The sequence below is a fragment of the Neoarius graeffei genome, chromosome 15 (assembly GCF_027579695.1).
Source record: "Neoarius graeffei isolate fNeoGra1 chromosome 15, fNeoGra1.pri, whole genome shotgun sequence".
NCBI classification, from domain to species: Eukaryota; Metazoa; Chordata; class Actinopteri; order Siluriformes; family Ariidae; genus Neoarius; species Neoarius graeffei.
In genome coordinates this window covers 56,825,859-56,839,479 of record NC_083583.1, presented here as the reverse complement: position 1 = coordinate 56,839,479, position 13,621 = coordinate 56,825,859, and the positions used below count along the sequence as shown (strand labels likewise).

At 40.8% G+C, this 13,621-nt stretch overlaps 1 protein-coding gene across 4 annotated transcripts in view; it reads right to left on the bottom strand.

Annotated features, from left to right (window-relative positions):
- Positions 1-4,180: 4,180 nt before the first annotated feature.
- The window catches only part of mast3b (microtubule associated serine/threonine kinase 3b), an 84,432-nt gene continuing 74,991 nt past the window's right edge, over positions 4,181-13,621 (bottom strand). For all 4 annotated transcript variants that reach the window (XM_060941683.1, XM_060941684.1, XM_060941685.1 and 1 more), the window contains one exon: positions 4,181-7,432. In XM_060941683.1, the coding sequence (XP_060797666.1) occupies positions 6,438-7,432 (995 nt within the window). In that variant the 3' untranslated portion in view covers positions 4,181-6,437. The remainder of the gene's footprint in view (positions 7,433-13,621) is intronic.

Sequence of the window (13,621 nt, the reverse complement as noted above, 5' to 3'; positions counted from 1 at the left end):
GTAAACACTCCAGATACACAAATGTGCACAAGTCCTGAAAAAGTGCACTTTTCCACAACACATCCCCTTTAATAAAGCACTATTTATTCATCCTTGCTTAATTCCTACAGAGATAAGCATTTTGGAAGCTGAAAAATAACTCACCAGCCAGACCAGATCAACCTGTGTAGCTGGGAAGACCAATTTCTCAACAGGGTCATGGAAGCTTTATATAGACAGATTTGTGCATTTGTCAGCAGCCTCTCTTTATAATTGCTGCCTGGATCTGCACGAAGTAGTGACTGACAACACCACGTCTGCCTTTGTGGACTCTTAGGACGCATCAGAAACCACAGCATGTGTGGTGTAGATTGAACAGACCTCCAACTCGTTTGAATACCAGATTTACAGATTAAGGTTTGAGTAATTGCACTGCAGCACTTTAAATTTCCAACATGCAAGGATAAGAAGAAATCTTTGTCACATGCACAGTTCAAGCACAGTGAAATTCATCCTCTGACTTTAACCCATCTGAAGCAGTGAACACACGCGTGCACACACACACAGAGCAGTGGGCAGCCACACTACAGCGCCCGGGGAGCAGTCAGGGGTTCGGTACCTTGCTCAAGGGCACTTCAGCCCAAGGCCGCCCCACGTTAACCTAACTGCATGTCTTTGGACTGTGGGGGAAACCCACGCAGACACGTGGAGAACATGCAAACTCCACACAGAAAGGCCCTCGCCGGCCGCAAACCCAGAACCTTCTTGCTGTGAGGCAACAGTGCTAACCACTACACCACCATGCCGCCCAAAGACATTCAATGTTCACCCATTATACATCAATTTGTGACTGGACTACAAAAGAAAATGCTTCCAAAGTACAGTATCAGCTTTTCGCTTTTAGTTCAGTATATATACACACACTACCGTTCAAAAGTTTGGGGTCACCCAGACAATTTTGTTTTTTCCATGAAAAGTCACACTTTTATTTACCACCATAAGTTGTAAAATGGGCGGCACGGTGGTGTAGTGGTTAGCGCTGTCGCCTCACAGCAAGAAGGTCCGGGTTCGAGCCCCGTGGCTGGCGAGGGCCTTTCTGTGAGGAGTTTGCATGTTCTCCCCGTGTCCGCGTGGGTTTCCTCCGGGTGCTCCGGTTTCCCCCACAGTCCAAAGACATGCAGGTTAGGTTAACTGGTGACTCTAAATTGACCGTAGGTGTGAATGTGAGTGTGAATGGTTGTCTGTGTCTATGTGTCAGCCCTGTGATGACCTGGCGACTTGTCCAGGGTGTACCCCGCCTTTCGCCCATAGTCAGCTGAGATAGGCTCCAGCTTGCCTGCGACCCTGTAGAAGGATAAAGCGGCTAGAGATGATGAGATGAGATGAAGTTGTAAAATGAATAGAAAATATAGTCAAGACATTTTTCTGGCCATTTTGAGCATTTAATCGACCCCACAAATGTGACGCTCCAGAAACTCAATCTGCTCAAAGGAAGGTCAGTTTTATAGCTTCTCTAAAGAGCTCAACTGTTTTCAGCTGTGCTAACATGATTGTACAAGGGTTTTCTAATCATCCATTAGCCTTCTGAGGCAATGAGCAAACACATTGTACCATTAGAACACTGGAGTGAGAGTTGCTGGAAATGGGCCTCTATACACCTATGGAGATATTGCACCAAAAACCAGACATTTGCAGCTAGAATAGTCATTTACCACATTAGCAATGTATAGAGTGGATTTCTGATTAGTTTAAAGTGATCTTCATTGAAAAGAACAGTGCTTTTCTTTCAAAAATAAGGACATTTCAAAGTGACCCCAAACTTTTGAACGGTAGTGTAGATGTGAGCAAGTTTTTTTTTTTAATGCCAATGTCAGCACCTGAGGCTATATCTGGCAAGATCATTTCTAAGAAAAAAAAATGATTATAGTTACTTTATAAATAAACAAATAGGCTGCTTTAAAAACGCACGTGACCCAAACTAACACTTTTCGTGGTGGCACCTTCTTAAAATCATCCTCCAAAGTATTTTGAGAGTAAAAATGTTCTCGTGGCGTTTACAGCAGGACAGCAAAGTAAAATATGCTTAACTGTCAATGATGTCTTTCAAAAATGGCATGCTGGTAGTTCTTTACCTTTTAATAAAAAAAAACATGGATGAGCCTTGGACACCCAATTTGACGCCTGGTATACACCACTCGATCATGTCTGGTTTTAAATGAGGATAAAAGTAACCTTATTGATGGTAGGGTTGATTTGATTTGGTATATATCATCAAGGTTGATATGATATATGATACAGGCGGTGTAGTGGTTAGCACTGTCGCCTCACAGCAAGAAGGTTCTGGGTTTGAGCCTGGCGGCCGGCGAGGGCCTTTCTGTGCGGAGTTTGCATGTTCTCCCCGTGTCCGCGTGGGTTTCCTCCGGGTGCTCCGGTTTCCCCCACAGTCCAAAGACATGCAGGTTAGGTTAACTGGTGATTTGGCTTCTTCTTCATGCAATTTATTTTCAGGACCAGGGGTGGACAGTAATGAAGTACATTTACTTGAGTACCGTACTTAAGTACACTTTGAGTATCTGTACTTTACTGGAGTATTTTTTTTTTAAACTTATGACTTTAACTTTACTACATTTGAAAGGCAAATATCGTACTTTTCACTCCACTACATTTCTATCAAGGTCCTCATTCCTCATTACTATGAAGCAGCTTTGAAAGTGGATGTTTCTTCTTTTCTTTTCTACTGTAAAACATGATTGGTTTTTTTCGCAGGTGACGCTGAGACAGCCAATCAGTAATCACTAGGGTCACATCACGTCCATAAACTGGATAAGATCAATTTCTCAGCAACATGATTTGAACATGATCAGTTGATGGCGGAATGGAAGGAGACGGTTCTGGGGAATGCACGCACTCATGGCTTTACCTAGAACTCATGTTACAGTTTTCTTAAAGGAATAAAGATTCGTTTCGTTTTAAACGTTTGCCGAAAACGAACCACATCACGCTGTACAAAAACTCGCCGTCCAACCTGCAGAAGTATATTGAGGTACGTAAACATTTTATTCCAAGAGAAAGCTTGCAATTAAGTTTTCTGTGCTTTAGAGCTAGCGATAACGTTGCAATAGCTATGCAGTCCGGTTAGTCAAATGACTTTCTATGGATTTGCCCACCAAGTTGCCGTCGCCTTGTCCACGGCTAATGTTTACACATAGCTAGTTAACTTGGACACTGTTAGTTAGCATGTAAAAATGGAGTTACGCTAAAATGAATAATGTTAAGTTATCTGAAGTCCTTTCAGAAATATGTTTTAGCATAATCTTGCCAAATAAACAAAACGGAGAAAGCTTTCTTTTCTAGTAATGTTAGCTACCCAATATGATTTGGAGTTTGAAAAGAGTTTGCTAGCATGTCAGGTGGAGCGTCACTGACTAGCTAGTTTAACGTTAAACCACCATGATGGCACAGCATGCGTTCATTTTCTGAATTCACATTTCTGTCTTTGGTAACGGCGTTAGGTTTTGTAAGCGTTGTGGCAATAATACAACGATGCGTTGACAGAAAATGTACGTTTAATACTTAAGTATTTTTTAAAAGCAAGTACTTCAGTACTTTAACTTAAGTAAAAATTTGACTGGACAACTTTCACTTGTATCGGAGTAACATTTGACCAGAGCGATCTGTATTTTGACTTAAGTAATGAAGTTGGGTACTTTGTCCACCTATGTTCAGGACATTCATCCCATTCGATCTGCTACGTCCTTCAAATAAAAGGATGCTAGCGCAGGTCTGAGCTCTGAAGCTAGGATTCTACATTCGGTGACTTCTTTGGCGAGGGCTCTCTTGGCCACATTGTCCGCCTGCTCATGAGGATATACAAGAGAACAGCTACAGAGCTGCTCTAAACATTCTTCAAGGAAAGACAGTGAGTGATTTTGCCTTGCGATTTCAGATCCCAGGCTGCCAGACCACCATAGCTGGACTTTGAGCTTTTTTGGGGAACTGTTCACATGTTGACCCTGTGTTCTGCCCACAATCCTGTTTTATATAGTTTTCCTGCAAACCTGTGTGTAAAATGACACAACATTGGTTTGTAAAAAATAAGCTTTATAAATCTACAACATCTGTATGAATTTTACTGGATTTGTATGTGAGACATTTTAGTACGTAACATGGTTAACCGTCTAAGAAAGAACAGTCCTGAGCGTTTAGAGCCAACACATGATGATTTATTACAAAGCATTGACTGGGCTGGCCAACAAGTATAACAACATTACAAAAAATAGATATAAAAGTATTTTTACAAACCAGCACAGGCCAAAAAACAACGATCTTCACGGATGTGAAGAAATGGAGGAAGAAGAACATCACTATTGCATATAAATATACAAAACTGGATTTTTTTTTCCCTTTTTTGTTGGTCATCGGTATAACTTCCAGTTCTTTTCGACCAGATCTGGACAGGATAAAATAAAGCAAAAACACAACCAACCAATCTTACCACTGGTTAATGAAGGAGGATTCAGGTGCTACACAACTAGTTAGGAAAGAACAAATCATTTCTAGTCACAATATACAGTGAGCAGTAATATTAAAATTAACGTAGGATTTCTAACTGATTGGAACCACTGCAAACTTTACAGAAAGTCATAGGCTTGGTGGTACTGTACCAGGAGACACATATTGCACTGAATGCCATGCGAGCATCGGTCGTGTGCTCACTATAAAGTACATGCAGCATGCAATTATTTAGGAGTCTCAAAATTAGCCCATATGGGACATTAACTACAGTCAAACGTGGAATGCATTACAGATTCAAGTAGCACCAAAAGATAGTAGCAGGATGCAGTTATGACTCCAAAGTACCATGAGAGTTTTTTTTTTTAAACAAAACAGAGATTTGTTCATCGTTCAAAAACTTCCTGCTAATTAAGTTGAAATCATTAATGTTCATCAAACTAGCATTATACAGAAAAACGCCATTATTTAGGGCTTTTTGTATTTTGGCAGGGAAATAATTTTAAAACCCAAACCCAAACCCTTACACCGTGAGGGGTTCTTGGGGAGATTATTTAACAAACCAGGGTTAAGAGAAAGCTGAAATTCTATCATCTGCATTTCATATATTTAAAAAAAAAAATCAGTTGCTGCTGGCGAGCTAAGACATACGCTGATTTTGCACAAAAAAACCCCTCAATTCAATGGAAAAAATGTAAACATTCTCCCTATACAATAGGTAGTTAGATAAAGAAGCTACAGCATACATATGGAAAACAATATGGTTTAGAAACCACATTATAAATCACATGCATAACAAGCAGTTTATTTGCGGGGGGAAGGTCAATCCTGTAAAAGTGATTTTATGGGAATTTGACAGGACGTCTTAAATAACAATAAATATGCATTGCAAGTTCATCTGAAATGTTATACTCACTGAAAGCTCTTCTTTTTAAAAACCCTTTTAAGGGATGTCTGCAGAAATAAAACATTGCTTTAGGAAACTGAGGAAAAAGCTTTGAGAGCCCCACGGGAAGTGCAGCTGAAGCAAGGGACCCATTCAAGTGTGCCTGTGGAAATGCTCTGCAATTTTCCAGTTAGCATAGTTACCAAAACATGAATGTACAGTAGAAATCGGACTAATCAACATAAAACTAAGTCACAAAGTTAAAAAGAGTCACTACCATAGGTTAACTTTGAGGCACCACAATATCTAGCAATCAAATCTGTACAAACCCCCCCCCCAAAAAAAAAACAAAAAAAAAACCCACTACATCTGCTGCTAATAAATCGAACACCTCGCAAACACCAAGTGAAGTGTGAAATTTCGACAGCCAAAAGCCCTGAGCCGAAATACCCTTAGCCTACGTACCCAAAGTGGACTCCGATGGTGCAAAACGGAGTGGATCACACAAAGAACCCTACGTTAAACCTAATACAGTAAGATTTGTGCATTAAGCTGTGAGAACTGGACTACACAAAGGAATTCAATAAGCCAAAAAATAAAAACCAAAACACTGACAAGTTGAAAACCATGACCAACTAACTGCATGTTTGTATGTTTAGCCCTCGCTGAAAACATGACACGATTCTTCTCACACCTAGTCGTTTGTGATAATTCACCATGTTAGCTACGCTTGATATACAAACATTCTGCCTGAAAATACATTTTTCATAAAAATGTCAAGTCATTCCTCATTTGATGGTTCAAAATACCAGCTGGTTACCATCAGGTTGCTTTTTCACCATCATTAGAATTCAAACGCGCGTTAAAAAAAATGATAAATATTCCCCTGTAAAAATCTAGCTTACTTCATTTTTAAACTGAATTTAAAAGACACTAAGTGGCATTCCAACCCAATAGCTCCCACTTCTTCTCATTCAACAGGAGTGCTGAGAGAGGAGGACAGATAACTTCCTTGTCAACTTGGGTATGGAATATTAAAGTGACATCAACATTGGACAAGTCATTTTCCTCGGACTTTCCCCTTCCTTGGACTCATGCGTGAGGTTTCTTCGGAGTCAGTAATGTGAGCTTTGCTCTTGGATGCCACTGATGAGCTATCTGATGAGATGCTGGAAGAACATGCACTATCTGGTCTTCCCTTGTCTTCTGGATGCGAGTCCAAACTCCCACTTGTGTTTTTCCCATCAGCCTCTTCATCAGAACATGGCTGCCAGTCCTCCAGCTCCTCACTCTCTGAGCCCTGAACAGCGATTTGCGGGACCAGAGGGACCCTCCTGACCAAACACTCCTCCCTGGACTGCGGGTTTGGGACCACCCACTCAGCTTTGTGCTTGGGCCAAGCATCAGCCGGCATGGTGGGTGATGCTGGAGTCTGTACAGCTCTTTCATCCGGTTCATCAAAACTCACTTCCTGTACGGCCTCCTGCTTTTTGAAGGAGTCACGGCGTTCGGACAGATTAAGCTTTCGCATCACCACAATCTGTCCGGCAGCAAACCCCCCGAGTCTGCCATGGTCCGAGCCGTATTGAGACTCCACCTCTGCGTCCCCGCCCACATCCAACTCACAGTGAGGAACCTCTAAAGTGTGCCATCGTGGACCGTGGGACTTTTTTTCTCCGTGGAAAACCCCAGAGAGCTTTTCAGCAGACTGGACTCTCTTCAGCAGGGGCGAGACAGGAATCTCTGTGCTGCGGGGTCGAACCCCATGACGAACAATAGTAGGAGGGGACAGTGTTTTACCATGGTAGGAATGAAGGGTTTTGGTGATGCTGGGTAAAGGAGAAGAGGAGTGCTGAGGAGACAAGGCCTGGGGGGAGGAAGTACAGGCCAGCGGTGATGGGGGGATGCTGCTAGTTGACTTGCGCCGGCTGACTTTAGCATAACGCTGAGCACCCAGTTTGGATCCTAGGCCATGTAGCGAGCTGGGCCGCATTTGGACAGCTGGAGAACTTGGTGAGCTGGAGCACGAAGATCCACTCTGAGGGAAGTTTACATCTAAAAAAAACACACACATTTTTTATTTTTTTTTCTGTTATACATACATACAGTGGTGCTTGAAAGTTTGTGAACCCTTTAGAATGTACTATATTTCTGCTTAAATATGACCTAAAACATCAACAGATTTTCACACAAGTCATAAAAGTAGATAATGAGAAACCAGTTAAACAAATTATACAAAAATATTATACTTGGTCATTTATTTATTGAGGAAAATTATTCAATATTACATATCTGTGAGTGGCAAAAGTATGTGAACCTCTAGGATTAGCAGTTAATTTGAAGGTGAAATTAGAGTCAGGTGTTTTCAATCAATGGGATGACAATCAGGTGTGAGTGGGCACCCTGTTTTATTTAAAGAACAAGGATCTATCAAAGTCTGATCTTCACAACACATGTTTGTGGAAGTGTACCATGGCACGAACAAAGGAGATTTCTGAGGACCTCAGAAAAAGCGCTGTTGATGCTCATCAGGCTGGAAAAGGTTACAAAACCATCTCTAAAGAGTTTGGACTCCACCAATCCACAGTCAGACAGATTGTGTACAAATGGAGGAAATTCAAGACCATTGTTACCCTCCCCAGGAGCAATCAACCAACAAAGATCACTCCAAGAGCAAGGCGTGTGATAGTCAGCAAGGTCACAAAGGACCCCAGGGTAACTTCTAAGCAACTGAAGGCCTCTCTCACATTGACTAATGTTAATGTTCATGAGTGCACCATCAGGAGAACACTGAACAACAATGGTGTGCATGGCAGGGTTGCAAGGAGAAATCCACTGCTCTCCAAAAAGAATATTGCTGCTTGTCTGCAGTTTGCTAAAGATCACGTGGACAAGCCAGAAGGTTACTGGAAAAATGTTTTGTGGATGGATGAGATGAAAATAGAACTTTTTGTTTTAAATGAGAAGCATTATGTTTGGAGAAAGGAAAACACTGTGTTCCAGCATAAAAACCTTATTCCATCTGTGAAATATGGTGGTGGTAGTATCATGGTTTGGGCCTGTTTTGCTGCATCTGGGCCAGGACGGCTTGCCATCATTGACGGAACAATGAATTCTGAATTATACCAGCGAATTCTAAAAGAAAATGTCAGGACATCTGTCCATGAACTGAATCTCAAGAGAAGGTGGGTCATGCAGCAAGACAACGACCCTAAGCACACAAGTCGTTCTACCAAAGAATGGTTAAAGAAGAATAAAGTTAATGTTTTGGAATGGCCAAGTCAAAGTCCTGACCTTAATCCAATCGAAATGCTGTGGAAGGACCTGAAGCGAGCAGTTCATGTGAGGAAACCCACCAACATCCCAGAGTTGAAGCTGTTCTGTACGGAGGAATGGGCTAAAATTCCTCCAAGCCGGTGTGCAGGACTGATCAACAATTACCGGAAACGTTTAGTTGCAGTTATTGCTGCACAAGGGGGTCACACCAGATACTGAAAGCAAAGGTTCACATACTTTTGCCACTCACAGATATGCATTATTGAATCATTTTCCTCAATAAATAAATGACCAAGTATAATATTTTTGTCTCATTTGTTTAACTGGGTTCTCTTGATCTACTTTTATGACTTGTGTGAAAATCTGATGGTGTTTTAGGTCATATTTATGCAGAAATATAGAAAATGCTAAAGGGTTCACAAACTTTCAAGCACCACTGTACATACATACTAATATTTTATATATATATATATATATATATATATATATATATATATATATATATTATATATACACACACACACACATATATATATACACACATAACACACACGTATGTGTGTATACACTGAGTGCAGAATTATTAGGCAAGTGAGTATTTTGACCACAACATCCTTTTAATGCATGTTGTCCCACTCCAAGCTGTTTAGGCTTGAAAGCCTACTACCAATTAAGTATATCAGGTGCTGTGCATCTGTGTAATGAGAGGGGGTGTGGTCTAATGACATCAACACCCTATATCAGGTGTGCATAATTATTAGGTAACCTCTTTTCCTCTGGCAAAATGGGTCAGAAGAGAGATCTGATAGACTTTGAAAAGTATAAAATTGTGAGATGTCTTGCAGACGGATGCAGCACTCTTGAAATTGCGAAGATGTTGAAACGTGATCACCGAACAATCAAGCGTTTCATTGCAAATAGTCAACAGGGTCGAAAGAAGCGTGTGGGGAAAAAAAAGGCGCAAAATAACTGCACATGATCTGCGGAAAATCAAGCGTGAAGCTAACAAGCAGCCATTAGCATCCAGTTCTGCCATATTCCAGAGTTGCAACATTCCTGGAGTGTCAAAGAGTACAAGGTGTGCAATACTGAGGGACATGGCCAAGGTAAGGAAGGCTGAAAAACAACCACCACTGAGTAAGGCACACAAGATAAAACGTCAAGACTGGGCCAAGAAATATCTTAAGACTGATTTTTCTAAGGTGCTGTGGTCTGATGAGATGAGAGTGACTCTTGATGGGCCAGATGAATGGGCCTGTGGCTGGATCAGTAATGGGCACAGAGCTCCACTCCGACTCGGACGCCAGCAAGGTGGAGGTGGAGTACTGCTATGGGCTGGTATCATCAAAGATGAGCTTGTTGGACCTTTTCGAGTTGAGGATGGACTCAAACTCAACTCCCAGACCTACTGCCAGTTCCTGGAAGAAACCTTCAAGCAGTGGTATAGGAAAAAGTCAGCATCTTTCAAGAAGAACATAATTTTCATGCAGGATAACGCTCCGTCTCATGCGTCCAAATACTCCACTGCGTGGCTAGCCAGTAAAGGTCTGAAAGGTGAAAAAAATAATGACATGGCCCCCTTGTTCACCTGACCTAAACCCCATAGAGAACCTGTGGTCCATTATAAAACGTGAGGTCTACAAAGAGGGAAAACAGTACACCTCTCTGAACAGCATCTGGGAGGCCGTGGTTGCTGCTGCACACAATGTTGGTCGTGAACAGATAAAGAAATTGACAGAATCTATGGATGGAAGGCTTTTGAGTGTCCTCATGAAGAAGGGTGGCTATATTGGTCACTGATTTTGTTTTTGTTTTGTGTTTGAATGTCAGATGTTTATTTGCAAATCTGGAGTTGTCATATCAGTGTACCTGGTGAAAATAAATAAGTGAAATGGCTACACATTTGGTTTTTATTAAAGTTGCCTAATAATTCTGCACAGTGAAAGTTACCTGAACACATACATATTCTCCTAAAATGGCCAAAACTAAAAACACCCCACTCTAACTTCCATACATATTCAGCTTTGATATTTATGAGTCTTTTTGTTTGATTGAGAACATAGTTGTTGTTCAATAATAAAACTAATCCTCAAAAATACAACTTTCCTAATAATTCTGCACTCCGTGTATAAAATGTGTGTGTGTGTGTATATATATATATATATATATATATATATATATATATATATATATATATATATATACACACACACACATTTTATATACACATACGTGTGTGTGTGTATACATTATTTATTTATATATATATATATATATATATATATATATATATATATATATATATTAGTGCTGTCAAAAATGTCGCGTTATTAACGCGTTAACTTGACTCAATTTTAACGGCAATAATTTTTTTATCGCGAGATTAACGCTCTGTGACATGATGTAGGTTTTTCATAAGCTTTTGAAACTGCCAGGAACTTGCAACAGAGACAAACGATAGCAGCTAGACTGTAATGCCCCGCACAGCCAGAGTCCTCTGCCCTCCTCCCTCCAAAGAACCAGCGCGGGCAGGGCGCGCTAGTAGAGATGGGATTTATGGCTCTTTGATGGGATCCGCATCTTTGTGATCCGTTCTTTGAAAAGAGCCGTTCAAAAGACTGGCTCATTTGGCTCTTTTTAAATATTTATTCAGTTTTAAGAAGACAGCGTCTAAAGAAGCCAGATCCCTCTGAACTGTAAACTCAATGCTATCCCAGAAATCCTTCCTGTAATATGCAAATTTGGCCGCCTCTGATTGGACAGCGCGACACATCAACAGGCAGAAAGTGTAAAAGTACAAAATGTGTTAAGTGAGCTGAAAAAGTAAAGATCAGATTCAATGCATTATTTATCAACGAACAACTTAAAGTTAATATAATAGTGTACTTTATATTATAATCAAGCTTGTCAAGCCTACCGTCACTGTGTAACCTGTCTCTCTGAGTTGTAGGCTAACTCAAGCAGTAGATCACTTCACTCATGGTTCTTTTGCTAGCCCCGGTGTTCGGCTTAGGTTTCACTTTGCAGTGGCTGTGTCAAGACGTGTTATGCTTTGCAATACAAAGCAAGCCCATTCACGTTTTTATGCTGATAAGAGAATTACAATGGTTTTTCATGTGACAAAAATGTGCGATTAAATTGCGATTAATCGCGAGTTAACTATGACAGTCGTGACATTAATCGCGATTAAATATTTTAATCGCTTGACAGCACTAATATATATATATAAAAATAAAAGCAAGAGATGTATGTCTCTCATATACACACACACATATGCACACACACATGAATAATCAAACAACCAAAGTCTGAATTTCTCTGTGCTACACTTAAATTTAAACTAAATTATCCCTGAACATGCAACTTTAAATCATGGGGTGGGGGGACCCACCTTTTAATTAATTGGTTTGTATGTTTAATGCCCCCCCAAAAAAACAAGTAAAAGATGGAATATCTCTAACCCTTTAACAACAAAAACAAGAGTGCTCCGAGAGCACAATACCCCCCCCCCCCCCGGCAACTATACCATAACTCTGGCAAAATCCGACTGAATCGAATGAAACTGCAATACGTGCATTACCGACATATAACAAAGAATCCTGTCAAGTTTCGTGAAATTCCTCCAAAAATTGTGAGCGGAGCTGATTTCAGAAGGCAATTATCCTTCCCGGGACGGATGGATGTCGCCACGATATAATCCCCCTTCGGGCCTTTCGGCCAGTGGGGTTTAAAAATTGCTCCAACTATAAAGCTGTCGTGTAACTCTCTTGCTTTGCACAAGATGCAGTCACGTCATGGTTAAATAGATCAGGAGAGGAGAAAAAGACTAAAAATATTATTCATTATTCGTAATATACAATGTGACGAGAGAACACTGTAGCTCATAGCTGAAACACTGGAAAACAAATTTTTGTTCAGAGGGCAAACATGATACGCTATGATGTTATACTCATTCTTTTCCCTTATCCTGCATTAGTGCTTAAATAGCTGCCCATATGTTATTTCATTACATTAGCCTGGCAGGCTAGCTAATGAATTTCTAGTTTGTCCATCCCACACACACACTGAGCACTTTATTAGGAACACCTATTAATTCATGTAATTATCCAAATCAACCAACTGTGTGGCAGCAGAGCAAAGACCCCCCCCCCCCAAAAAAAAGACATGCAAATATGGGCCAGCAGCCTCTGACAATGTTCACACCAACCATTAGAATGGGGAAAAATATGATCTCCGTGATTTTGACTGCGACATGATTGCTGGTGCCAAAACAGGCTGGTTTGAAGATTTCTATAACTGCTGATTTCCCGGGATTTTCACTCCAAACAGCCTGTAGAGCTTAATGGTGCCATGAAGAAGAGACACCCAGTGAGCTGCAGTTCTGCAAATGGAAACGCCTTGTTGATGAGAGGTCAACAGAGGATGGCCAGACTGGTTCAGAATGACAGAAAGGCGATAGTAACTCAGATAAGCACCTCAGCTACAATTGTGCTGAGCAGAAAAGCATCTCAGAATGCATAACACCTTAAACGTTGAGGTGGATGGGCTACAACAGCAGAAGACCACACTGGGCCGACCAAAACCAGAAAGTCGATACTGTAGTGGGCACAAGCTCACCAAAACTGGAAAAATGTAGTCTGATCTGATGAAATCTTGATTTCTGCTGAGGCACACAGATGGTAGGGTCAGAATTTGCTACCAACAGCATGAATCCATGAACCCAACCTGCCTTGTGTCAACAGTCCATTACGTTACATGACAGGCATTTAGCAGACGCTCTTATCCAGAGTGATGTACAACATACAGTGGTGCTTGAAAGTTTGTGAACCCTTTAGAATTTTCTATATTTCTGCATAAATATGACCTAAAACAACATCAGATTTTCACACAAGTCCTAAAAGTAGATACAGAGAACCCAGTTAAACAAATGAGACTAAAAGATTATACTTGGCCATTTATTTATTGAGG